General features: G+C 38.2%; 2 protein-coding genes across 2 annotated transcripts; both read left to right on the top strand.

Moving 5' to 3' along the window:
* The first annotated feature begins 1789 nt into the window (after positions 1 to 1789).
* On the top strand, positions 1790 to 9291 carry TMEM128 (transmembrane protein 128). Its single transcript, XM_017824567.1, has 5 exons — positions 1790 to 2238; positions 2742 to 2883; positions 4817 to 4978; positions 6073 to 6181; positions 7550 to 9291. Exons 1-4 carry the CDS (start codon positions 2178 to 2180, stop codon positions 6170 to 6172), a joined length of 465 nt encoding a protein of 154 aa, XP_017680056.1. The 5' UTR covers positions 1790 to 2177; the 3' UTR covers positions 6173 to 6181; positions 7550 to 9291.
* Positions 9292 to 11565: 2274 nt separating this feature from the next.
* OTOP1 (otopetrin 1) lies at positions 11566 to 27162 on the top strand. The gene is made up of 6 exons (XM_017824494.1): positions 11566 to 11929; positions 18062 to 18198; positions 21095 to 21153; positions 22779 to 22909; positions 25452 to 26398; positions 26784 to 27162. Exons 1-6 carry the CDS (start codon positions 11566 to 11568, stop codon positions 26952 to 26954), a joined length of 1809 nt encoding a protein of 602 aa, XP_017679983.1. The 3' UTR covers positions 26955 to 27162.
* Positions 27163 to 27717: the final 555 nt, after the last annotated feature.

The following is a 27717-nucleotide window of genomic DNA, read 5'->3' as shown; positions in this document are numbered from 1 at the left end:
TTGGCCCTTACGTGACATATATTGTAAGGCTGGGAAAACAGTGACACGTCTCACATGAAATTCAGATGTAAATGAAGGCCTGACTTTATGCAGAGAAAAAAAAAATTCTTTTCTGTTCTTTAATCTTTTAGGCTGAATTTACTCAAACTCAACACACAGTAATAAAGAAACCAGAAGCCTTGTTTCCCTTGTCCCTAGAACCTCACTCGTCTATAAAGCAGACAACAGGATATTTAGGAAAATATAGTTATCCAGCAGGTTTAGAACTGCTTAAGAGCAGTGCAGGCCAGAGCAAGTTTAGTTTTTAGCCTAGTTAGTTTCTACCACTTAGTCTCTACCCTTAGGACGGCCTAATATTTTTTAAAGTTTACTGATAAAATACATAACCATTTAACCACAGTCTACATTCCATTCTTTTTGAGTTTCCTGCTTTCTCATCATGAAACTACAGAGGAAGTATCTGCAAACTTTTTCTCCTGGTATGCAAAGAATTTTTTTTCTTCAATCTACTTTATAATAATCTGAGCTTTTATCGAATATTTCTACATTTAATTCCACTGGAAAAAAAAGCTATCCATAACAACTGCCATATTGCACAGGTACGTCCACTCTCAAGTCAGCGGGATTTTTGTGTTAGTTGGAACATTACACCACACAATTTTGTCTAAGAAAGACCAGAATTTGTAACCACATGTATCATCTAAGCAACCTGGTGAATCATTACTATTAGAAACAAATTTCAATTTTATAAGCCATGGCTTAATGGTTTAATCATTGAACACACCCCAAAAGATACAGTACTTATATTCACAGTATTCTGATAAGGACCAGACCTTAAATTAATCTGTCAACATAATTTAGTAGTTTTGAGTCTGTCCATAAATTGTTTGTGAATAAACAAGAAAGCCATGATAACCTAATAGGTCTCAAGGTTTTGTTTGCAGAAACATGGTGATGTGACTTTTTATCTAGCCATGCAGAACTCAGCTACAGAACCGAAACAATCTATTTTACCATTTTACTAGGTTATTTAACTTTTACTTAGTTTGTCATGCAAATATGTTAATTATTTCCAGTTATGAGCTGCAGTCCGGAGTGCTACAGGACCCTCGTGGCTCTCGAAACCCCTCAGAGCTTTGTATTTGCCTCATGTTCCACCTTTACTATTGTTCTCTGTCACAAAAATAGAGATTTTCCTAACATCTGCCCTCAAGAGCACCTGGTTGCCAGGATGCGATGAGCCAAACACTTCTACGCACTGTGTTTCCCACTAGTTTTCTTAATAATTTTCTTAATAATTTTTGACATAACAGCCGTCACTGCGGCACTTGGCTTTACGTGACGCTGTTCGCTGTTTTCAGTGGGGACTAGAGCGATCCCTGAGGCTGTTTATTTAGGACACACCCGCGGCCCGAGAGCCGGGCAGAGGCGCCCTGTGCCCGCCGCCGCCCCTCACGCCAGGGCCGTCGCGGCCGCCGCTCCCGCCCCGCCGCGTCACTGCCGGAGCGGCCCAAGATGGAGCCCGGCGGTGGCGGCGGGGACGGGGACGCTCTCCCGAGGCTCCGGCGCCCGGTGCGGCGCGGGCCGGAGCCCTGTGACCCGCGGCCGCCGCAGCCGCGTCCCGGGACCGGCGGGACGGCCGGTGGGTGGTGCCGGGGTGCGGAGACGGGGCCGGGCGCTGCCGGGCGGGCGCTGCGGCAGGAACGGGGGCCCCTCGGATGGAGGGAGCGGCGCGGTGCCCGCCTGCCCGCAGCTCCTCCGCCCTCAGGTGTTTGCTCCTAACAGCGAGCTGGATGTGGAAGGGAGGCGCGACTTACGGCCGCGGATTGCTTGATGGGGATGAAGTGCTTAAATTCTCCCGGGCCCAAGCTCTAGTAGTGTGAGGAGAAATCTGGGAAATGAAAAATAAAACGGCCCGTGAGCTCCAGCGGAGCTGTCGGAGCGCTCGGCTGGTGGTGAAGCGTGTGGAGGAGCCGGAATACACGACACTGCTGGAGGCACCAGGCTACTCCTGGTGATAAAGTTCCAGAGTATGAGACATCAAAAGCACCTCTGACACCTTTTTTTGACATTGTGTATAAATACCGAGTGCCTAAATACTTGGTTACTGTCGTGCTTTAAAAAAAGACTTTCTCATCTGCTTGCTCTGTTATCTTGCTTCTTCTAAACATATAGTGATGACAGGGAAAAGAGAAGATACTTTTCTGCACAATGATAGTTCTACTTCACCTGCTGAAGGTGTGCAGCGTGAGTCAAGCTAGCTCCTGAAACTGGAGCTGAAAATCTTTGGTGAATTAACTGCAGTTAAGAACAAGAAAATTATTTATGCCTGAAATACTTACAAATACAAAATTCATTAAAAAGGGTATAAATAAATTAGTAATTGGAAATACCAGCCTGACATTCTATATGCTAGATTAATAAAAATGCTTTGATAATGCCAGGAGGCTTTAATTAGTTACACAACCCATACAAAATCTAATCGGCTGTTTCCTGAAAGTGTACACAGACATGATATTGTGCTGATTGTTGGTGTTTTATCCTTTTATCACAGGATACCTTGCTTAGTCAGTTTTATTTCAGTAAACGTTCAGAGCTTTTTAGAATATTTGTAGTACAAAGTGTATTATAATATCCAAAGATAAATGAATTAAAAAGATAAAGCATCATGTTTTACATAGCTATAATCATACTCCATTTAATGACTGGCTTTAGTGCTATAATTATATTCTTATTTACAGAAGAGTCTACAGCTGTAGAGAAGAAGATGAAGCCTCCTACCAGACTCAATATTCATTCTGCATTCTGGATTTTGGCATCAATAGCTGTGACATACTACTTTGATTTTTTTAAAACTGTTAAAGAAACTATGCAAGCAGATAGGTAAGGTATCTTTTTTTACAAAGAAAGTTGTGTTTTCATCTTACAATCATATTCAGTTTTGTTACATTTGAACACTATATTTTAAATCTTGGATAAACAAGATCTACAATAGGAATAGAGGGAACTGGGACTGTTCAACTTGGAGAAGGCTCAGAGGCATCTTGTCAATGCAAATACCTGAGGGGAGGGTGCTAAGAAGACAGAGGCAGACTCTTTTCAGTGGTGACCAGTGACAGGACCAGAGGCAGTGGGCACAAAATGAAACATGGGAGGTTGCCTCTGGACATCAGGAAGCACTTTATGATTGTGAGAGTGACTGAGCACTGGTGTTGTAGGTTGCCCAGATAGGTTGTGGAGTCTCCATCCTTGGATATACTCAAAAACCATCTGGACATGGTCCTGGACAACTGGCAGCAGCTGACCTTGCTTGAGGAGCAAGGTTGAACCAGATGACCACCTAAGTTGATATTATTAAACTAATTTTTAAGTAAATACAGTGCTTAAAATTTTGCTATAATTATTTCTTTTCTGTGGACTACTGAGCCATCTATGTACATGCAAAATTTGTTCTGATAGCAGGCATTTTATTACTGTACCTTCAAGTTTTCACTTAAGTACAAGAAATAGCTGCCTCTTTTGTTGAAAGTGTTGTAGTTTTGCTTTTATTTTAATAAAACCCCCTTGAAATTAATCTTGAAATGTCAAACTGAAGTTTGTTTCTCTAGAAGTTCTCTAGGCCTCTTTGAGTAGGTCAGTGAAAAATTAGTAAAATTTCTCTGAAGCAATTTCTATTTCTAGTCTATTTATTTTCCATTAAATGAATTTCAGTGAGATTGATGGGTGTCAAATATTTTTAGATACCCTCGGCTGGAAGTGCTTTTAAAACTCCCATTGCCATTGTCGTTATTGTGTCAGCATGTGGAAACTGCACAGGGCCTTGCTCTGGGCTGAGGGGTTCTCTGGAGCTGCTCTTCCAGGCTGGATGCACCCTTCATCCAGTTGGCTGTGAAAACAAACTAGTGACTCCAGGATGAAATCAAAATTTTGGGTGTCGGGACCCTGTCTTCTTGCACTGCTTGTGTAAGTAGACTATGGCAACTGCTCTCTTAATGCAGAATTCACAATTGGTAGTACCAAGGTACCAAAATAACCCCTGATATTTTGCTGTACCATTCCAGAACAAATGTTACCTGAGTAGGAAGATCCTTGATTACCCTTTGTAACTTAGTAATCAAACAATAGCAATAAGAATTTGCTTTTTAAAATTTTTATTTGCTAAATACGCATTCAAATAAGTGTAAGATTTTATTCAAGTGCACCTTCCTCACAAATTGTCTTTCCCATTCTAGTCTTGAAGTATGTCCTCAAAGAGACTCAAAAGTGTGTCGTCCTAAATAATCAAATCACATACCCTGTGTTTTCTTGACTCTGAGTTTGAAGTCCTGGATTTCTCTCTGGTTTTCTTCAGCATCTGTAAAGAAAAATCTTAATGCTTCTTGTCTGTGAAATTTGAGAGTTCACAAACTGAAATCTCATTAAAGCTTTCTGCAAAATTTCTGTTGCACAAAAAGTTACAGTGAGAAGCACAGTTGCAGTGAAGCCTCTTTTGTTTCATTACTGACAAAGTAGTTTTGGTGTGGTAGCATAGTAGATCCCTGACAAGATCTGTTGCATTGATTTCCAAGATGCTTGAGAGAAAAATGAATGAAATGCTGCATCACAAAATTAAACTCAGTTGTGTATATTAGACAGCTTTGAAGGGCAAAAAGTGTTTTGTAAAAGTAATTTAAGATAAAAACTACAGGAACTCTAGGCCATAATCTGTGTAATTAACAGATATTGTCTGTTCTGTTTCTAGACTGGAGTGAAGATTAACGTGCCAACTACAATGTGACTTTGCTTAACATGGTTTAATATGCTTTCCTTCCTGCAGTTGGTGGCTTGCCAGTGGCACTTGTTTGATGGCTGTGTGTTTATCCGTTGCCTTTTACTGCATCCTGTATCTTGAGTGGTACTGTGGAATTGTGGACTATGATGCACAGTATCCAGCACTGATACCTATCACAACAGCTACCTTTATAGCAGCAGCAATTTGGTGAGTTCAAACGCTGTACAAACTTCTGCTAAACCTGTGCAAGTCTGTGTGTTAATGGGCTCATTTTATAAGTATAATTTCTGTAATTCTACTGTGTGTATTGGTCACAATACTAGTTCTGCATAGCATAATTTCTTCCAGTTTCAACTTGCATCCACAAAGCAAGAGTTGGAACAGTTGAAATTGTATATTAAATGTACTTGCAGGTATACTAGATCTTTTCTATCTTGAAAATGTATGGGAACACTGAAGTCCTTAGCTTTGTAAATTTATCACCTTTGGCAACTATTTGTGCAGTTTACAAATTAAGGCAAAGGGGTATTCCCTAGCTGAGAAAAAACCTGATCAGTTCCTGTCAGAGTTCTTCATTATCAAATAATCTGTAAGTAGCAAACATACACAAAATGTTGTCAGACACTTTATTTATGAGATTATAAGAGTCAGGATTGAGCAAATGTGCATATGAGTGAAAAAAATTATATGTGTGTGTGCCATTATATTTGCTCTCTGCATGAAAGCTGGTTTCCTCTTGTTTAGCTGTTGTATCTGAAAGTCAGTATTTGTTGCAACGGTGGGAAAAAAAGGAAGATTGAAGAAAATAAAGGTTCTCTATAGTTTAGAATTAGTCAAACCTATAATTATTGTAATTCAGTTGTAAAATAAGTTGGTTTTCCCCCTGTCTCTTCAGTTAACTGAAATCTGGCTGGCTGGAAGTTCAGATTAAGGCTTTTCTCAGCTGCCACGTGCCCATGGAAAAATCAAAGAGTAGGTCATTTCCAGGGGCTTCAGGTACAGAGATTCTGAAAGTAAAACGTATCTTTACCCTTGATGGGACTGACTGGACTTGCTCAGTGCAAAACCTGCAGCAGCTGCTGAAGGTCTAGGATGAGTAGTCATTAAGTAAACAGTAAACTAAGATACCAATTTAATAAGTAATACTGGAGCGTTTTAATTTTGTTTTCATAAAGAAGCAAGTATTTTTCCAGGTTAAGTAATTTAAATCTTATTTCCTCTTGTGAAGCTTTCTTTGTATGTCTGGTATTTCTATAGTATGGCAACTGAATTTACCAAATACTTCCTGCTTTTATTCCCAGTTTCAATGTTGCCTTGTGGCCTGTCTGGTCATTTTTGACACCTTTGTTGCTCTTCATTCAGTTTATGGGTGTTGTGATGCTTGTATCACTCCTGGGATGAGTCCTTCAGGTAAATAATTTAATTTTTTAAGCACACAAAAGCATTTATCTTGTTGTGTGAACTGCTTTGTTAGACATTTAAAGATTGTAAGACCGTTTAAGGATTCCTTCTCTATGTTTTGTCTACATTTCTACAATATTGACATTTTGTGGCATATAGAATAACCAGAGAACATGCAATTATCCGAAGGGGAAGAATATCCTTTTTTCCTCTCTAAGATTTCATTCTAGACAGTGAAAAGAAGTGATTAGTGAGAATGGATGGTTTGGAGACATATAGGTCAAATATCTGCAGCTTTTACCTGGACTGGGAAAACTTCTTAGCAAAGCTGCTTGGTCTGACTAAAGGGGAGAAGCTATTAACATCCATATGCAACTGCCTTCTCTATTTTTTTTTTAATTCAAAAGCTTTGTCTTACTTTTGTCTTTAGGTATGTTGTTTTCATTTGCTGTGATGAACAGTACAGATCAACCTGCTTGTCTGGAAAACTGCCAGATACGAGAAGTTCTTTGTTATTCCTAAAAAAACTTTTCAAAGGCAAAAACGTCTGTTTTGTTGACTTGAGAAATTAATTTTCAATAACTGCTACATTGAAAATGGGTTCCCACATCTTTTGTTAGGATATATTTATCAAATGAATCCTGTGAAATGGAAAAAGCTAAGGAAGACATCAAAGAGAGCTCAGTAAATGGGGTCAGGGATGTCACAGGTGTCTACGTCATCCAGGGAAGTTACTCTTCTTTGTTGTTCTTAAGAGAATGTGGGGGAGCTGTTTAGCTTTGCTTGCCATCACAAATCCTTTTTGGTGAGGAAGTCCCTCAGCAGTTTTATGAGTGCAGTAAGAAGAATATGACAGTGCTGGATTTACATCACTGTAGTGCCACAGTTGTAGGCAAAACATGTTCTAATGGCTTGGACAGTGAAATGCAGATTTTATTTTTTTTTTTTTTTACATAAACAAACTGAAACTAGTGTTGCATTTTTCCTCCTATTTTCTAGATACCAAGAAACCTGAGTTTTTTCAGGAGTCAATTAACTTAGGCCTTATTCTGACAACACCTATGTACTTCTGAAAAATACAATACTTAATTCAGAGTCTCTTTACTGTGAGAGCTTCAGTCACACTTACTGACGCAAACTTATTCAAATTATGTTTGTTAGTTCTGTCATTAGCTATGTTCTGTCTGAGCACTGTAAGGATGTGGGGAAGTTCTATATTAGGCCAAAGAATTCTTTGCCTAATAATTAGGGCTAAGTAATTACTTGGTGTTGCAAAATCATTAACTTATAGAGTTAGTACAAGATACAGCTTGTGCAGTATATATACACTCTTCCAAAACTTTTGTCAAATTGTGTTCGTTTTTTCTTTTCTTTCAGCTTCATGTGAAGGACTCAAGTAACTGTTATCCTGCAAAGTGGATGTCACTTTTGTTACATTCCAGTACTTTTATTGTTTCTAATGCTGCCTTTTTGCTCTAACTGATACAGTAATTCTTAATCTACCTGATTTATAAATCAATGGACATAACTGTAGGAAAAAGAAACTGAATAGTGAATAATTGAAAGATAGATAGGTTTTACATCTCTTGGTAACGTAAAGCATTTCACTGCTGCTTTGTAAAGCTTCTGTTTATGTTTTAATATTAAGCACATGGGTAATAAGTCATGGAAACATAGAATAGTTGGTGTTGAAAGGGACCTTAATTATCTCTGGGGACCTCAGATGTCACCTAGTCAACTTCCTGCTCAAATCATGTTGTTTGACTTGGAAGTAATTGATGTTTAATTGAAGTGTAATGGAGTTTTAATACTATATTCTTTCCATTTGAATTGACAGCTAAAATACTGTTATCTGGAACCTGTGTTTGTACTTATAAACTTACTTATAGGAGGCATTTCTTGATCTATTACATTTCTAATGTTATATTTGTTACCATGTAGGAAATATTACATAATCTCTTGAATTCAGATCTGCTAGTGTTTGGAAAAAAGTATGGATAGGGCCTAGAAAGCTGGTTGACATTTGGCAGGGCCATCAATTAAATAAATAAATTCTACTTGTGCTGATACAGTTTGTCCACAGCTAAAGGTGGATGATCAAACTGTGAATAACCAGCAATATAATGAACACTACTAACAGTACACAAGAAATTCAGAGAACAAATTAAATTCTTTTGATGTATGCACTATTTTTCAGTATTCAGGATGTTTTTATTTCTGTAAATTAACTTTTGATTCTTAGCAGTGCCTGTTAATGAAGTTGCCATTTTCCTTCCTCAGCAATGAAGAGGCTGATATTAACTTAAAAGCTATTGGTCATACTCAGTTGGGAAAATAAAATAGCATTTTATTTTTATTAGGTGACTGTTCGTGTTGACTGAGATACTTGGCTATCTGGAGACCTGGGCACCATCCAGTTGCTAGACCACTCTGTGTAGATCCTTGTGTTAAATACTTTCCCACCCACAGCTTTTGGAAAATAGGAGAATGTAGAAGCTGGGTGTGGAAACGTGTTAAAATTTACGCCTTGTGACTGTTGCTTGAAGTCTGGACTGTCAGAGGATACTGTGTTCTTCGTTCTGGCTTTCAAATTCACAGCATTGCTGAATACAAAATATGTGAAATGTTTAGTTTACATGAAAAAGGTAGACATTGTCTTTGGCTGTTACTGTTCCATTAAGGAAAAAAGTTGCTATTGGCATGTGATAAAAAAGATCAGTCAAACCAAAATAAAATACATTCAGCACTGCTTTTGGTAGTTTGTGGAGTAAGTTAGCAGCTTGATTTGTTGAAATGTAATATTTAGGTTTGCCAAAACCAGTTGTGCTTCACATCCTTAAAGAGCAAATTGCTTATCTTCAGGTGTCCATCTTTTAATTAATTTTAACTATTTTATGTCTGCATCCATAGGTACATTTGAGTAACTTTGTTTATTATGATATTTAAAATGCAGTGTTACTCAGGGATGGTAATTATCACTGTATTTTATTTGTCAACTATATAAATGCTCTAGGTGTTTTAAGTTGCCTTGTAATCTGGAATTAAAATTACTATTTGCTACATGGTTTTTCAAATTTATTCCTCTGGACATCTTAATAAACTTTGTACAAAAGTGATCAGTTATTGTTCAGTACCTAATTATTTAACTGTCTAATTCCACTTTCTTGGAGATTTGGAGTGCATCCCATCATTTTTCCTATAAAATGGATGTTCATGTAGATTTTAAATACTGTACTTGACTTGGAGTATCTTTGTCTTTCATGACCCCTCACTGTGTTTACTGAAGGTGTAATATCATTCTGTTCATCTTTGGAGAGCTGTTTGCTCTCTGACTACTTTGATGTCTTTTTCTGCGAATCCTGGATAGATATTTCATTGTACAAAAGTCCTGCAAAGTCTTAATAGTTCCCTGAAAAAAAACTATCAGGCAATCAAAACCCCCACCCCTACCAAAGCTTGAATGTACCATCTTGCTACAGACCACCATAGGTATCTTCTGTATCCATTTACATTAATTTCATTTAAGTATGAGAATATGTATCAGCACCAAAAAGCTTTAGTTTACAGGTGACAAGAGATGGTCTTGGATAATCTTGAAGTAAAATAGTCCACATAGTGAAGATTATTTATCACAGTTACCCACAAAAGCTCTTTAAAATGGAAGCATCTTTCTTAATTATTCTTTAAAGGTTACATTGCATAAGGTAAAAGTAGGATTTGGCATTTCCACAAGCTTTTGAGAATGATGGATGTAGCTATGAGCTAGAAGCTGTTGAAGCCTGAGCAGTTTGATTATTTATGCTTTTTATTTATACTGCTGTTACAGACTTGACAGAAACATAGGGCTTCCAGTTAAGTGCATTCTTCAAAGGGAAAATTTGCAGATGGCTTAAAATACTTGTTTCTTGAGAACAGGCCAAAATGAATAAAGGACATGAGCTACTACTTCCTTATGTTTACCTAAACATAAGGTGATTGTCCAGAATTCACTCATTCCACCCTTCTGCCATTTTGTTTTTCTTCCCTATTCTTTAAGAGGAATGACAATCCCAGACATTTACATGTAAGTTCAAGGTGTCCTTTGTTATTTAAGAAAAAACCCTCTTTAATAATTTCTGGCTTCAAAAGAGAAAAACCACTCTAAGTTTTGGCCGAGGAAGTGGAGAAAATAAATGCTGTATTTTCAATATATCCAATTTTTTTTTTGATGTAACTGAACTAGTGGCTTAATTTCATGTGAGATGTGGGTGGGTCACTCTCTGTAAAAACCAATACTTTGGGTAATCAATATGCTACCAACAGGTACAGAGTAAATATGTAAGACCTGCCTGGCCAGAACAAGGACCAGTCTATCTTGGTATTTGGCCTCCAAACAATGTCTCAGTACCCAAAAACCTAGAGTTATGAGAATTCATATTGTATGCAAACAAAATATAATTTAAAAAAAATAATGGTTTACCCTGGGCTAAATTCCTCTCAACCCCTACAGGCAATCAACTGGTGCTCCAAATCTTGAGGTTTGCATACCTAAATAGCTTGTGACCTTGGGTCACAGTTAGAACTAGGCAGTTTAAGTAGAAAAGGGTCAATACTTAAAATGTGTATAAATACTGGGAAAATGAATAAATAAGAAGTGGAGTAAATTCTGCAGAAGTTTTTGTTACTTTGTGCTCAGTAGTTGCTTCTCCAGCTAGCAATTGCTATAATACTGTGTTGTCGGAATAGACTTCCTAAAAAAATAAGGCAAATTGCTGCTTTTGAAAGGGCTAGACAATTCCTGAAAATGGAGATTCTGTGCTACTGATGGAAGTACTGGTTGCCCAAAAGTAGGGGACCTGTGGGGCCCAGAGTGTGAAGCGTGGTGGGTGATCCCGTTGCCACCTCCATGCAAAGGAACTCCATCACCAGCTGTTGGCTGCAGAGCAGGTTCCATCCACCTGTCCTTGCTTTCTCCCAGCATCTTCCTTCCACACGTTGGCTGTTCCTCGGCTTTCCAATCACAGCTGCTAATGGTCAGGGGGTTTTGTACAACGCTCGCTGTCTTTCCCATCTCCCTGTCTAGGAAACGTGTTACACTGCACAGGTCTCTGTCAACACGGATGGAAGCTCCGTATCCCTCACCAAAGCCAGCCGGGCAGGGCTCACCTGCCCCTTCACGAGGGACACGACCGGCTGCCTCTGGAGTAACCTGCTCCCTTACCCTGGTCTCGACATCAGCTGTTGTCTGAGTCTCAGGCAACGCTGTCCCGCAAACACCTCAGCATCCTTTCCCCCCCCGGCGGCCTCCCTTCCCATCGGGGTCCTGGGGCTCGGCCCCGGCAAGGGACCCCCGGCGGTCCCCGCCCGCGGGCAGGCACGGCCAGGGCCGCGGCCCCGCTCCGCCCCCGGCCGGGATGGGGGACGGGCCAGCCTCGGGGCTCCCGGGGGAAGCGCGGCCGCCTGCTTGCAGCACCTGGCCAGCGGCGTGGGAGATGGAGAAAGCCGCCGGTTTCCCCGCGGTGGGCGGCAGCTACCCGCAGAAAAACGCCGAGATCCTCAGCAGCCAGTATGGCATCAACCTCTTCCTGGCCGGGCTGCTGCTCACCTTCGCCTGGGCTGTGCACGCCGTGGGCATCAGCAAGAGCCACCTGCTCTCCTACCTCATCACGCTGATGCTCATCCAGCTGCTGTGGATGTTGTGGTACCTTTGCAGGAGCTGCACGCAGAGGAGGCTGATCCGGGACAAGGACACCCACGCCGGAGCCCGCTGGCTGAAGTGTAAGTACCGGCCGGCGGCACAAAGGGTGGTACCGCACAAGAGACATCTGTGCCATCACCTGTGTCTGCTACCTCTTTGTTACCCTCTCCATCCCTACCAGGAGGCATCCTGCTATTCGTGAACTGAGCGCACATGCAGTGCACTCTAAAGTAAATATATGCATAAGCTGAACATACTCAGAGATTGTATGGGAAAGCTGTTTGCTAAACATCCTCACTTTCCAACCTACCGTTTACAGTGCTGAAAGCTCTGGTGCCTTTTTCCCTTAGCAGGCTCGTTTGGCAACTCTTGAAAAATTAAATATAGGTACTGGAAGAGGCAATTTTTTGGTGTCTTGCAGATCTTTTGGATGAATTACCACCTTTTCCAGATGATATAATGCAACTTACTTAAGGGTAGTACCAGTCAGAAGGGTCCTCAAGTGCTTTCTATACCAATGTATATCAGAGATTCCCATTTATATGTGTACAGTGATGCTTTAGAAACATCTGGACTTAGACAGAAAAGGACAAAATCCCTGACCAGATCAGTAGGTAGATCAGTATATAAAGCAGTTAAGCAAGGAATCTAAAACTAGCATTAGCTTGTAGGAAAAGTATACAAGTTTGCAACTATAGTGGTGGGATGTGATGGCCCTTATCTGCAGAGTCAGGTGTGTACTGGAGTGAGGATATAAAGGTATCTTGAGAGAAGGTATTTGGGGAGCACATTACAGAGTTGCAGTGACAGGAATGCTGTTTCTAAGTACCAAGAAAAAAGAAACAACCTACATCAGTGCTGTGTGGAGCAACAGGCAAGCCCAGTTTTACCAACCTCCTCCTCTTTTCCAGTCTCAGCACTGTAAGCGATAGATTGGAAAGTAAGTATTTTAAGTGGAATGCTGTAAGACAGCTTTTCCATAAAATATTTCCTACCCACTAGCAATGAGACAACAGTTAATTATCACAACAGCTAATAAAATACCTAAATTAAAATTCCAAGAACATCTAACACCTGATTATTTTGAAAAGTGAGGTTGTGGAAATGTAGTTTGTTCTCAATGTCGGTGCTCGTGTGTCTTTTATTTTCTTTGCAACTGCTAAAAATAGTGTATGAATTGCTCACAGAAAATATTTTTTTTTTTTGGATGTCTAACATACAGCCATGGTCTGTAGACTCTTTCTTGAAATGTATGGAGTTCACATATCAGCTGTGGAATTGTTTCTCTTGTTTATTTACTGTTTTTCAAGGCCATATTAATCTCTCAGGCATTTTTCATTTATTAGCTTATATGGCTTACAACGTTCTGAAATTCATTAATGCAAGTCTTAACTTGATCCTAACTTGGACCAAGCTATGCTTTTGTTACTCAGAGGGTAGCTTTCCCCTTCTAAGTATGGAATAACTACAGCTTAACATGGGTAAGTACAGCAGGATCCCCTGCCCTTTTTCTTTTGGCACTGCATTCACAGCATTTTATTTGTCCTACAGGTTATAAGGAGTCACAGAAACTTAGAAATAAGATCCTGGATTGAACTACTAGGTTACCTTACCCATTTCTTTTACCAGCACAGGATGGCTCTTTGTACTGGCTTCTCAAGTGGTGCGGCTTCCATGACTTCTCTTGGATGTCTAGGCTGCAATTCATCAAATTTGCCCTTAGGGAATGACCTACACTTTCCTATTCTTAGGAGTTTCTTGTATTTACAATAAGTCTGTACAATTCCTTTATCCTCTGTTGGGAAAAGAAAACTTATTTGAGCTAAGGAAAAACTCAGGTGACAATTCTTTTGCCAAGATCCCCCTTGCCCTCCTCTTTATCAATGTTTTTGTCATAGAAATCTTTTAACTGAAAGACTAAAAGTCCAAAAAGAAAAGGGGGGATGGAGGGGACAGAGACATTTTCATCAAGTCTTTCCATGGAAAGCTTTCTGCAATTTTTTACTAGCTTTATCAGCTGTTTTTGAAGAATATCTCCTTGCTGTCCTTGTGAGAGCAAATGTCCTTGTATTAAACAGTATAAAATGAGTATATTTTCATGAAATCCACATTTTTACTAAAATTGTGAATACAATTTTAGTAAAAGTGGTGGTAGCTGCCTACTTAGAGCATTTTGCTATGACAACTGTTGAAAAAGAACAATTTAACAAAATCCTCCTATAACTGAGTCCTTGTACATATTTAACAATGCTAGAAGAACAGTTGCTCAGATTACAAGAATTGCTCTCAAGAAGGTTTCCTTGAGCCTTTTTGCACCAAGGTATCAGTTGTGTGAACCCCAGAGCATGGTTGTCTTCCTGCTTGCATGGGCACCAAGAATCACTCCTGTAGTCTGAATGTGGGAAAAGTTTCCAGGAGAGCTTTATCTTTAATATGACACAGTTATCCTGACCCAGATAATCACAGAGAGTCTTAAGAAGCCCTTTCCTTGACTTACTACAAATGTTATTCCCCTAAGTACACTTTCCTATTAGGAAAAGCTCTCTGACCATTTTTTTTGAAGTTCAGCCAAGTGAGCCAGGGAACTCAAAATTAAAATAAATTGGCTTCACAAATGGCTTTGTTTTATTACATTCTCCAGCAGCACAACTTCTGTTTACAGCATTGAAAATTGGTCAACTTGCAAAGCTCTTGGCAGACTTCAGCTTATATCTTTTTACTGCTTGCATTGAATTGTCAGTTATTTGAACAGTATTTGAAATTGAGAGTGGTATTTTTGCAACTGTATCATTATGGCTTTTATTCTTCTTGACGATTGATAGAAAGAAACAAGCCAGCATTTAGCAATATTGAAAATCCTAATACTGGTCCCTTAAGACAGACAGGTTTCAATGAGTATTTTAAAAAAATTAAAGAAACAGTGCTCAATAGCAATCATTTCACGTTTCTTAAACTTTCAAATGGAAACAGCAAAACAGTGGAATTATCTTCCTTGCAATTACTGATATTCATTTAGCATTAGTACATAATACTGAAGTCTCCATCAGGAAAAATTAACACAGAAACCATTATCATACCACATGTATGGTCACGTCTGTTGTGCTTTGATTTTTGACTAAGCAAACTAGTACAATCATTCTCTTTCAAAGCCCATAAATAAATAAGCACGTTGGACACTTTGTATACACCTGTAGTGTGGCCACCTGAGTGATTGCAAGAAATATCTAGATACCATTTGAATAAATGAAATAATCTAACATTAAAAGAGTCATATAAAATCTTCTAATCCCTAGAGGACAATGGCAAAACTATTGATTTCAGTGGAAACAGGTTGAAGCCTACCAAATCTCTGATGGATATAAAAGAAACATAAAGAGTGATTTGAAGGCATAAACCAAAATACTCAATGTGAAAGAAACTTTGTGTGTCTTATTGTTGTTGTTGTTTCCCTCTCAGTGATCTGCTGGACACTGAGTTAAAGCTATTAAGACTGTACAGCTGAAATATAGACCTTGTGAAATGGAAGCAAGACAGAGTGGAACTACACTACAGGTCATCTTTGTAAAAACAAGATGCATGTATGGTGCAGGAGACAGATCATTAATCTAAAATGTGTTTCCTTTCCACTTTTGTGAATTTAAACCTGAGCCTCTTACCTTGCCTTTCCTTGCCTTCCCTTGCCTTCCCTTGCCTTGCCTTGCCTTGTCTTCCCTTCCCTCTTCACATTTTTTCTAGTTAACAGGTCCCTTGTGGTTCTATTCTGCTGAGCCACTCTCATGAATAATGGAAGCAAGGATGCAGAATTTTTTCTTACAAAACACATTTTCCACCCACTTTGGTTTGACATTACTACTTCACTGAAACAGATCCTTAGGGCTTAAATGTGCATCATAAATTCATTGGGAAATTACTTTACTCCTGTCATGACTGGGGACTTAAATATCTTTCTAAAGTACTCTGTAAAGTCAACATATGCACAGCAATTCACTGTAGAGTTACTGATAATCTTTTGCTTCAGAAGACAGCATTTGTCTTCTTATTGAAACAATCATAACACACGTGAAGTCCCTCTAACTGTCATGTTCCAGACAAATAGGCTGTTTCCTGCATACTTTTTAAATAAACCATGAATCACAACATCAATCATAGAATAATTTAGGTAGGAAGGGACTTCTGAAAGTCGTCTAGTCTGAACACCTTGGTCAGAGCACGTCCAGTTACCTCAGGTAGAGTTATTTCAGAAGAATTAGCCATTCTAATTTATTTTAGAATTATTTACATTTTTTTTGATAAGGAAGAAAATGTATCATTTGATCTCAAGAGTGGCATAGAATTTTGTGTATTGTGATGTCATGTACTTTCATACATAATGATAATGGCACACGTGGTCTTCATTCCTGTTACATGTGTTAGAATACAATTTGGCTGATGTAAGAAGCATAAATTAGGAAACTACATGGGGTTGTACACATGCATGAAGTGCAGAGCTGAGGTTCTAGATTTTGCAATATTAAAGCAAAAGTTTTTATCTCTTGGTAGAAATTTCAATCAATCAGTAATTTGGCTTTTATTTTTTATAGAGAGATTGTAAAACAGAGACACAAAATCCTCTTGAAATTCACACCTGTGCAATTAAAAAGGTTTTGGAAGTCTATTTTTGTTTAATTTTAAAGGATCAATGAAATAATAAACAAAATTACACCGTGTTTTTATAATTTCTACTTAATTTTATTGATGCAATTTTAAGAATAAAGGTATGTCAGGGCTGACAGTGGGTCTGTTAGCTCCTTGGAAGAAGATTTTGACCTGGGAAAGTTATGGGTGTATCCTTGAGATAGGAGAGGTATGTATGCAGTCCTGGCTGAAAGAAGACAGCTGTGGAGTGCTTAGGTTTGGTCCTATGAGAACTCCAGCTTTGGCCTTGAGCTTTGCCAACAGTGTTACTAACAAATAATAGCTAATTAAAAAATACAGTCATCTGCCTGCCTTCTGATGCTTGCTAACATGGGATATAAAAAGACTTGTGGGAAAGAATAAAGACTCTGGTACTTTGCTCAGTACTGGACTGTTCGTGTTTTTCTTCTTTACTTTTGACCGCCGCAACAATAACAAAGATATTATTAATTAAATAAATAAATAATTTAGTAATACTTTTTTATTATCAGGAGTCAAGTGGAACATGTTGTGCTTATATGGAAATTAGGTTGTGGTCCTTTATAAAAGATAAATATTCATCAAAGTCAACACTAGTGATGTTATTTACATTACAAAGAAAGATTAGGATACTGATGGAGATAGATATCATAAGGTCCAGTTAAGGTCCATGGTAAATTTTTGTCTAGTCTTCAGTAAAATAAGCCCAAATTAAATCCGGTGAAAGCTTGTTTGACTAAAAACCTAAAGAAAAAAAAAAACAACCCCCCTGCCCCCCTCCTGAAAACAAACCAAAACCAAGTAAATGAAGGCTTTAGTTTGGTTCAGTAATCTTATTGCCAGTTGTTGCTTAGTCATACAGGTACAAATCCATAATAAAAAAAGGTATCAATAATTAAACAATGGGAAATGTATTTTAAAGTCCTTTAGGATACAAAATACATATTTAGAGAAATATATTAGGGCATTTTTGTGTGTGTGAAATATAGATACTGAAATTAAATCTTTAGTTCCTTCCTAGGAGAACAAACCATACAGCTCATTGTAGTTGTGGTCTCTCAGTTAAAGTGTAACCCCCGAGCCACGGGGAGGGCACACCAAGTGATTGTGTTACTTCCCGCTGTCGAGCTTTTGGGCTTGGAGACTGTAAGGTGATTGTTCAGCTCCCCAGAACTGTACAGTTTGCTGTGTGGCTGTCTAGAGCACTAATTCATGCCCTGTGTGGCAGCTGTACTTGAGAGGCTGACCCTGCTCAGAGCTGGGAGTCACCTGAACGGGGCTGAGTGTCTCCAGGTCCTGGCCAGTGCTACACTGGCCATAAGGGTGTGTACTGTGATCTGCTTTCAGAATATATTGGGCAGAGGCTTTCACAAATTAAAGGCACTTATTACACTGAGTCAATTAACTTCATGAACATCGATCTACTTTTATTCTACTAACCAAGAACACAGATATTGATTGACTTTTATTTCCCTAAACAGCTTTTAGTGTATTGTACAAATTGTCTCTAGACACTATAATTATACATTGACATTTTCTTGTATCTTTTTCATTTGTAGGTGGGATTACTTTGTTTGCAGTGATTACTTTAATTCTGGACTCTTTTAAAATTGGATATTACATTGATTTTTCAAACTGTTTATCACCAACTGAAGGCATTTTTCCTGTTACACATGCTGTGCACACCATCTTACAGGTAAAAGTCACTGGTTGCAGTTTTATATTACAAATTTATTCCTTCCCAAAAATATGTTTTATTTTGTTATCAGTGGATTTTACACTAATTTAATTTCTAAGCATATCACAGAATACTTTGGAGGACTAAATGCTTGTGCATGTATTAAGTATGTGTAAATTCAAGCTTTGCTTTGCAAACCTGGAATTGCTCAGCCATAAAATCATATGGAAACACTCTCCTACAGTTGAAGTTACATTGTATTTTAAATTAGAGTTACATATGTAATTTTCACAATTTTCAGGCTGAAATGAGTAGCTCAGCTAAAGACAATTCCCTTGATTCTGTTTGTAAGACTTGTCATACAAGTTCAATTCAGTCTGTCTCTCCTGATGTCCCACTGTGTTCAAGAGCGGAGCCTGATAAGTCAAAGGGACAAAACCCTTCCTAACAGGTTCAAAAACACTTGCACAACTTTCCTATAACAAATGAACACAGATATTCCTTCTGGAAGCATTTTGTTATGCTTATCAGTGGCTGCACAGTAGCAAGCAGTCAGTGACTCCTGTAAAATATTCCAGCTGCTTGCCTGTTGTAAGGCTTTGGCTCCATAGTGTGTGGTGACACTCCATAGCTGATTGTTTCTCATATTAATTCCTCTGAGCCCCTGTCAGCAGGTTTCTAGGAAAGAAGGAAAGAAAAAACCACTCAACTGAGATTCTTAGTTATAGCCAGGTACTTGTATGCACTTTCCAAGATGATTTAGTCATTCAGAAAGAAAAGAAAGATTTTTCTAGCAGTTGTGGTTGCATGTAAATGAGCTTTTGAACAACCTACACTTTCCTGTTTTTTGTAACAAAAAAAAAAAAAAAAGCATAGCCATACAAGTAGTAGCTCTGACCTCTACAATGTTTTTCTCTGGGGAGTGAAATCCTGATTTGGTTTAAATAATCTTAATTTCACATTCTTGTAATATGCACTCTCCAGGTCTTGCAACCTCTTTGCTTTACCTCTGAAAAACAAACCAATGAAATTAAGCCCCTTTGCCCTGCTGATCTGCATGCAGCATTCTCCCTTGCATCCAGTGACCCTGAGCTGACAAGGTTTCCAGTCACCATGAACTGGAGTGTGGAAGAACAATGTGTGATGAACAAAAGGAACAAGAATGCTAATTTAAATGTTACATCACCCAGTGTTGCTGAATTTATCATCTACAAAGCTTAAAATAATGAAAGCTTGAATGTTAGCCTAAGCAATCAAAGAAAAAGTTAAAAACTAATTTACCAGATAACTCTTACCTAAGACATATCTCATGTCTTTGAAACAGAGGATGAAATTACAGCAGAGAACATCCCTAAAACACCTAAAAGCCAAAGGATTTGTTTCCTCCAGAATATGTCTCAGATTCTGTTGTGTTTTACTCTAAATGAGGCATCCTGATATATGCCATTAAATTAATATATACTTACTGCACCTGTGTATGAACTAACATGTACCTGCCCTTCCAAGACAGGCTGTGCATTATCCTCTTTCACAGGCAGGAATCCCTTTGAGGAAATGAGTATTCTGTGAGCAAAAAATGGATTTTATGCTATTTCTTTACTGACTTTTCCTATTCCCTCCCGCTTTCTTGTGTCTGAACAGATCTTCAAAACTTACGTTTTTTTTAAGTTTTGAAAAATGCTTTCAGATCTGCTGTCAGATTTTACTGCATCAAGCCCAGAATGGGAACTTGAGTGTGGCATTAGAGACTAAGATAATTTCAATTTGATTTTAGTTGAAACCTGCATGAAATTTTGTACTCTGTACAAAACTGGGGTTTTACAGTGGCCACACCTCTTATTTATAAATGCTTCAATTAGAGGAATTAATGTTATTGCTGGGTAGCATAGGTGAGCCATAGAGAACTGCATTTGCCTAGCTTTTTCCAAAATTAGACATTAAATGCTTCAGACAACAGCAGCTATGAAGGCACCCTACATTTATGGAAACTGTGGTAAAATGGACTTCCAGTTACTCCAATTGCTGAAGAAAAACTTAAAATTCTTTTTACTTTTCAGATCGTTACTGAACCACTAAACTAGGCAGGTTTCTAAGAGAAATCTTTGGACTCTTTCTCTCCTGATAGTTCACCTACTGTTGAGTTCAGTATTCTAGGAACTACTGAGAGTAAACAGGACTCCAAGCTTCACCCTGACATCCCTGAGAAATATTGGTATAGTTCTCCTTGAACCTGTCAGCACTTGGAACCAGTTTTGTATCAGCAGCAATCTCTTTCTGAGGTCTCCATTATGTTCCCACAAACAAAGAGTCTTAATTTTATTCCTCTTTTACCTTGACTTGCTAACTCATTGTTGTTATCTCTCTCTTTTATTCTCCAGTTGAGTTTTCTGCACTATCACTGAGTGCAACTGCTGTGTTCTTAATGGAGTTGTCTCTCAGGCTGATAGCACAAGCTTTTCTCTTGCTTCCTGAGAGTCTGCTGTTTTATTAGTCAAGTCTGGCATCCTTTCACCTATCTCTGTCCCTCCATAGAATTTAATGTATTTAATAAATTATTCAAACTTAGCATGACCATGCCCTACAGTAATCATACTGCAATCTGCAGCTAGTAGCTTTATTTCCTTTGTCATCGAAATAAAAGTCTCTTCAGATACAGAAGCAAAATATGTTTTTGTGAGTGATACTGAGACTTTCTACTGTTAAGCCACTGATTTTGTGTACAAGAAACTTCAGGTTCTGGGAGAACGTCACAGGAAATCATGAGCTCTTTCACATGCACAGAGATGGAGCTGCATCAGTTTAAATCATCAGAGATTTTAATTAGCAATGTTTCTGTCTATAGATGCACTTTCCTTTCTCAGTGTCACACATGCTCATTAGTGTAATAATATTTCTCTGTATTCCTTTCATTTAGGTTTACTTTCTGTGGTGTCATGCGAAGGATGTTATCCAGTCTTTCAAAACACTTGAAAGGTAAAGTGTACCTGATCTTCCTCTGGCATGTTAATAGGTGTAGGTCTGTACAGGGCTTTAACACCTACATTTTTACTGTATTAGAGACAGTGAAAATATACAGAGGTTGATTCTCTTCTTGATTGTGTTACGTAGAAAGAAATAGAATAGTTAAACAGAAAGTAACTCCATTTACCCTTATTTAAACTGTACTTACATTTTTTAATATACAATAGTCACAGAATAGATGTATTTTTCTCATGAGAGAGGGAAATGGCAATGTATGATACCACAGTGTCATTTACTTTTTTTGAAGGAAGGGTCACGTCTGTGTTTTAGGACTATGGACTATATTATGTTTTATTTATTTAGCTACTGAAATGGAATCTGCATCAGCAACCTGCAGTCAGTGCAATGTATCTGAGGTATTTTATATTGATTTTTATGGAAAGCACCTTTTTATAACTAGATCTTAGACACATAGAACAGGTTGGGTTGGAAGGAACCTTTAAAGGTCATCTAGTCCAACCACCCTGCAGGAAGAAGGGACATCTTCAACTAGATCAGGTTTCTCAGAGCTCTGTGCAACCTGGCCTTGAACGTTTCCAGGGATGGGGCATCTACCACCTCTCTGGGCAACCTGTTCCAGGGTTGCACCTGAATCTACCCTGGTTTAGTTTAAAACCCCTTGTCCCTGCTAAAAAGTCTGTCCTCATCCTTCACATAAGCCCCTTTTAGGTACTGGAAGGCTGCTATGAGGAGAAGTTATCACAGAAGGCTTTGCAGTGTCAGCTGGTGATATCAGCTCTGTTTATAAGTAGATTTTAAAAATCCCTAACTACAAGTTCAGCACTGAGAACAGTGCAGTAAGAAAGAACTTTTTCTTGGTGAAAGAACATGAAGAGCTTCAGGTACAGGAGGATGCCTGGCAGAATGGTAGGTGAAAGGATTGTGCCTGAGAAAGAGGTACTGTGATCATCTACAAAGAAAGGGAGTGCTTGACAATAGAAAACCATTATTGTCTGGATTTTATTAGAAAGTTCAGAACCATTAATGCACTTCTTTCCCCAATGCCATTTTGTTTCAGCAAGTCTGAAATGGTCTCCTCTCAGAGACCAGGAGTCTCAAAAATGCATGGAGACCTACCCTCATTGTACCAGTACTTTGAATGGAATAAAGCCCTCTGTTAGCTTCAGCTCTCTCCAGGAGACAAAAAGGCATGAACTAGAAGTTAGAGAAGGCAGCGGTCTCTGCAAAGACAGACCAGATACAGTGAATATGAAGGAGCACAGCAGAAGGCTGTGAAATATAGTTTGCAAAACAATTAATCCTGTTCAGACTGTTCAATCACTGTCATTAACATGAAGCTTGTTCAGCCCAATGAGAGAGCATAACAAATAATAGCAGCATCCTATTAGTAGTTTAATACATTAAGCCAATGCGTTTCTGTAAAATTTTGCAGGTCTAATATTCAGAGTGCTCCACTGCAGAACATCTTTAGAGATTGGTGATGACTGTTTTTTTTCCCCTGCACCAACAAATAAATAGTGCCATGTAGCTTGTCTACAGAAAGTTAATTCATTTCATCTAAAATACATGGAGATACAGTTTGTGCAGATTCCTTCAATAATTACTTTATTTTGTAGGTTTGGGGTTATCCATTCTGTGTTCACAAATTTGCTCCTGTGGACAAACGGAGTCTTAGCAGAGTCAAAACATCAGTTGAATGAACATAAGGAAAGACTAATCACGCTTGGTTTTGGGAACATAACTATAGGTAAGTGAAGGGGTTGGTACATTTTGGAATTCCTGCTCTAGCACACTCATACAAAATACTGTGTCACTGTAGGTTGGAGCTGGGTCATTTATGGTTATGTCAGCATAGTCATTCTGGAGCAAATGGTAGTCAGTACGTAGTAAGTTCAAATCATAACTAAAATGTTACATGATCATTAGCATATATGTGATAAAGGCTGTTGTTTTCTTCTAAATTCCAAACATACAGATTTTTGAAAACATTTATTTTCAGGAACAACATCATTGAAGAACCCCTTTATTAGTAAATCATAGAAGTAAATTGAACACAGCGGCTTTAAAATGAGACTTTACTATTTACTAAGTTATTCAGAGAAAAACAAGCATGGATAACCTTCCCAGAAGAGTGGTTGCATGTGGTCTGTGGTCCTACGGGGTTCAGTGGGGTGGCTCAGAAGAACAGGAGTTATCCATTAGTGCTGCTTTACAAGACAAGGATTTTGCACTGGGTGTTCTTTTTTTATAATGAATCCATTTTCTCTATTGGTAAGATGGTGCAAGTTGTAGTCAGCAAATATTTAGTATAAGGAAGATATAAAAAAAAAAATCTTCACTATGAGTCTGGTAAGGCACTGGCACACATTGCTTAGAGAAGTTATGGATGCTCCATCCCTGGAAGTGTTCAAGGCCAGGTTGGATGGAACCCTGAGCAACCTGGTCTAGTGGAAGGTGTCTCTGCCCATGGCAAGAAGTTGAAACTAGATGACCTTGAAGGTCCCTTGCAACTCGGGCCATTCTATGATTCTATTATAACCTCTGGGGATACTTTCTGCTTTCAAACTCCAGTGAAGCATGGGGAAATTAGGAGTGCTTAACTTTAAGAGGAAATAAAAGTTCTCAGTAGCTGTAAGCAATTTTCTTCCCATGAAAATTTATCAGTGCAGATGATAAATTTTGATTGTGTTCACAAAGGAAAAGACAGACAGTTTTTAAAAGCGAGAATGTATGTTTTTCCACCCAAGGAATTCAATGGTGCTTGTGTACAAAAACTCCTGATTTTGCCTCTATAAAGCCAAATCCTGAACTAATTTCTTTTTGGCCTATTTATAATTTTTATAAATTGAAAAATTTTAGGCATTTTTAATAATTCCTACCGAAGTTCACATATAAGTGAAAACAACTTTAAAATCTATAAAATACTATTTCACTATAATTGTGTCTAAAATTATGACCACCATTTACATCTGTTGGCAATTATTGCCCTTTATATGTATCCATGGAAACTATCAAGTTTCCATTAATAGTCAGGTAGCTGAATTGACAGTCCAGAGATTTTGTAATCATGGAGCATTAGGTAGACAACAGGCAAATCAGAAGTTGATGGCTTTTCTTGATATCTTTACTTGTTAAATAAAAGTAGTTTCCTTATATTTTTCCCCATTATTCTGCTGCCAGAATTTTTATACAATGTGAAGAGTCAGAAATAGCATCTGAAAAATGGGGAGTGAAATAGTGATCCACAAGGCCAGATTGGCATTAATATACAGTCCACTGCAAAAGCAATTTTTTCCACCTCTTAACAGTGTGTATTTGAAACAAAACAACACCAACTTTCTCCTCTTCTCTTCTGTCTTGAAATTGCAGAAAACAAAAGAAAAATTGTCAGGCACAGATCTAAAATCCACACCTAAAAATGTGCTCTTAAGCATGTGTGGTTATATATTTATAAATAAATACATTGGAAATAGGTGTCTTTTTTTTTCCACCACTGTGGAAATTTCTGATTTCTGACATTATTTGCTTGGGTTATATATGCACATTAAATATATTTATTTTACAAATATGAGCAGTTGTTCATTGAGATGCCTTACCGGTTTACGTTGCAGGTAACTCACAGCAGAGATATAATGATTTCATAAGTTCCTCTCAAATGGAGAAGATTGATTTTTGGTGGTGGGTTTTTTGTGGTTTTGTTTGTTTGTTTGTTTTTATTTTGTTTGGTTTGGTTTGGTTTTTACTTTAAAACTATTCTGGGACATTGACTCAAAGTATCTGTGGTTTATTTTACCTCTTTCTTAAACATAAATGACTTTTTAATAAAGTGGTTTTGCTATTGGACACTACACTAGTGTAAATAACTGATAAAAATGAGAGTATAACTGAGCCCTTTCCTTGTTAAGCTTCTTCTTGATCTGATCAACAATCCCTGAACTTCTATAAAATCTTCTCTGTTGAAGGGCTGAGGACTCAAAGCCCTTGGCATCTGGATTTTCATGTTATAAAAAAAAGTAATTTTAACAAGAACCTGATGAAGTTTTGTACACTTTGGTGCAATATTTGTTCACTGTGTGATTATTACTCAGTGAGTGAGCAGTGAAGTTGGAGATCATAATCTAGTGAAGCAGCAAAAGCTTTGCTGGGTTAATAGTGGTTAGGTGGGTAGCTGGGTGTTGTTTGACTGAAATCTTATCTTTTGTGTTTTATTATTAAATTTATGTTTTATTTATTCACTTTAAACAAGAAATCTTTATAATGCACATAACTAATCTCTCTTTCTCCTTTAGTTCTAGATGATCATGCACCTCAATGCAACTGCACAACAACAACTCTCTGCTCTATATTTTCTCAAGGAATATATTACCTCTATCCCTTTAATATAGAGTACCACATCCTGGCATCCACAATGCTCTATGTCCTGTGGAAGAACGTTGGCCGGAAAGTTGAGCACCACCAGCAAAACAAAACTCGATTCAAATTCCACGGCATAACTGTCGGAATGATTTTCGGACTAATCGTGTTAACCAGCACAATAGCCATAGTTGTTGTGTATTTGATTCAGATTGGAGGGTCAAAAATCAAAAGCGAGTTAGCACTCACTATGTTCTACTTGCATGCTATCTTTGTGCTGGCTCTCATGTGTACAGCTGGAATTGTCGCCCTTCTCATCTACAGACTGGAAGATAGATCGCTGGATAATTCAAAGAATCCCGCTCGAAAACTTGATGCAGAACTGCTGGTGGGCACAGCTGCAGGGTCCTGGCTGCTCTCCTGGGGCTCCATCCTCGCCATTATCTGTGCCCAAGCTCATCCAAAATATACCTGGTATAACCTGCCCTACTCTGTTCTGGTTATCATTGAGAAATATATTCAGAATCTCTTTATCATTGAATCCATACACCGTGAGCAGGAAAAGGTTAATGATGACATTAAAACTCTCCGAATAGTGACTATATCTCGGGGGAGCACTTTGTCCCTTACCCCCTTGTACAAAGAGATTTACAATGGCAGAGCCACTTGTGACACTGGGGAGGTGCCCTGCCTGTTTAAGGGCAGTATCTGTGGGAGAGATAACGATGGTGCTGGTGTTGCCAAAGAAGAAACGAGTCAGGACAATACTTCGGTCATGCATGCGGCCTCAGATTTCTCATTTTACAGTAGAAACTCAGTTACTAACAACAAGAGGAGAATTCTGAAGAACATTGCTGCATTTTTATTCCTTTGCAACCTTTCGGTAAGACATTTTGAACATAATTCATAAGTTAATATCCAAAAGCTTCCCAGCCTTTCAAGTCTGATAAGTATATTAAAATTACATGGACCTATAGTTTGTAGGAAATACATTTTACTTTTTCTGGAAGAAGTGAATATGCCTTTGGGGGGACAAAGGTTATTTAAACGTGGAATATGGGAGCCTAGGCTCATTTCAGTCACAGTCTAAAAACTTCAGCAGCAGTGGAAGCTGGAACCCTCTTCCACCAGTGTGCTCCGGTAGCAACAGGGAGCGTTTTCTTAGGGATTTCTGAAACCAATTTGCAGTACGGTGGAGTCACAGTCATTAAGGGCTATTGACTTGTATTGCTGGTGATTAATATTGGCCTTGCGTTCTTTCCCTGCAGCTGTGGATACCTCCGGCATTCGGGTGCCGCCCGGAATATGACAATGGACTGGAAGAAATAGTTTTTGGCTTTGAACCCTGGATAATTGTTGTGAACCTTGCGATGCCTTTTTCCATTTTCTATCGGATGCATTCAGCTGCCTCGCTCTTTGAGGTCAATTGTAAAACATAGATCATACACGGTCCCTCAGTGAACAATTGATTGAATAATTAATTAAATAAATAACAGTTGAAGGAGTGGATGAATGAATGAAAGAATGTAGCAGCTGCTCAATAAATAGAAGATTCAATATTTCCTTTAAAAGAAGGGACCATAGCTAATAGCATGTAATTGTTTTTATTTCTCTTCCACATATTTTGTTATATATGTGGTGTTATTGTATAGGTACACTTTTCAGAATCATATTAGTGTTAATAGGATTAACACTACATAATAAAGTTAATTCGATCTCATTAATCTTTGTTTTAGTCATCTGGGATTTGTCTTCTGTATGGTTTGTATAGCTTTGTTTTCATTCATTGTGACTTGTAAAAGGGATTTACAAAAAATTCTGTATGATTTAGGAGGGAAAATCCCAGGAAGAGCTGAACTGAATGATGCTCCTGAATCACGGAGATACTAGAAAAACTCCAATTCTTAATTCCTAAGGTTTTTTTAATAGTAAAATCCGAAAACATTTACCATGTAATTGGGATGTGGGAATTAATTTAGACTTCCTGAATAGTGATAAAAATCAATATATTATTATTATTATTATTTCCTTAACTACATAGCAAGAAATCCAGGTAAGTAACATGTATGATTAGGTATCATTCTGTATATAACTTTTTCTGATAAAATATATTTCTATTAATTGTATTTACTATATGGCATAACTGACAAATAAAGTTAATCTTTTTACTTAATTCTTTATTCAAATATTCTTGAAAGAGAT

The sequence above is a fragment of the Lepidothrix coronata genome, unplaced genomic scaffold (genome assembly GCF_001604755.1).
Source record: "Lepidothrix coronata isolate B3197 unplaced genomic scaffold, Lepidothrix_coronata-1.0 Scaffold111, whole genome shotgun sequence".
Classification (NCBI taxonomy): domain Eukaryota; kingdom Metazoa; phylum Chordata; class Aves; order Passeriformes; family Pipridae; genus Lepidothrix; species Lepidothrix coronata.
This window is presented reverse-complemented; position numbering and strand designations above follow the sequence as displayed.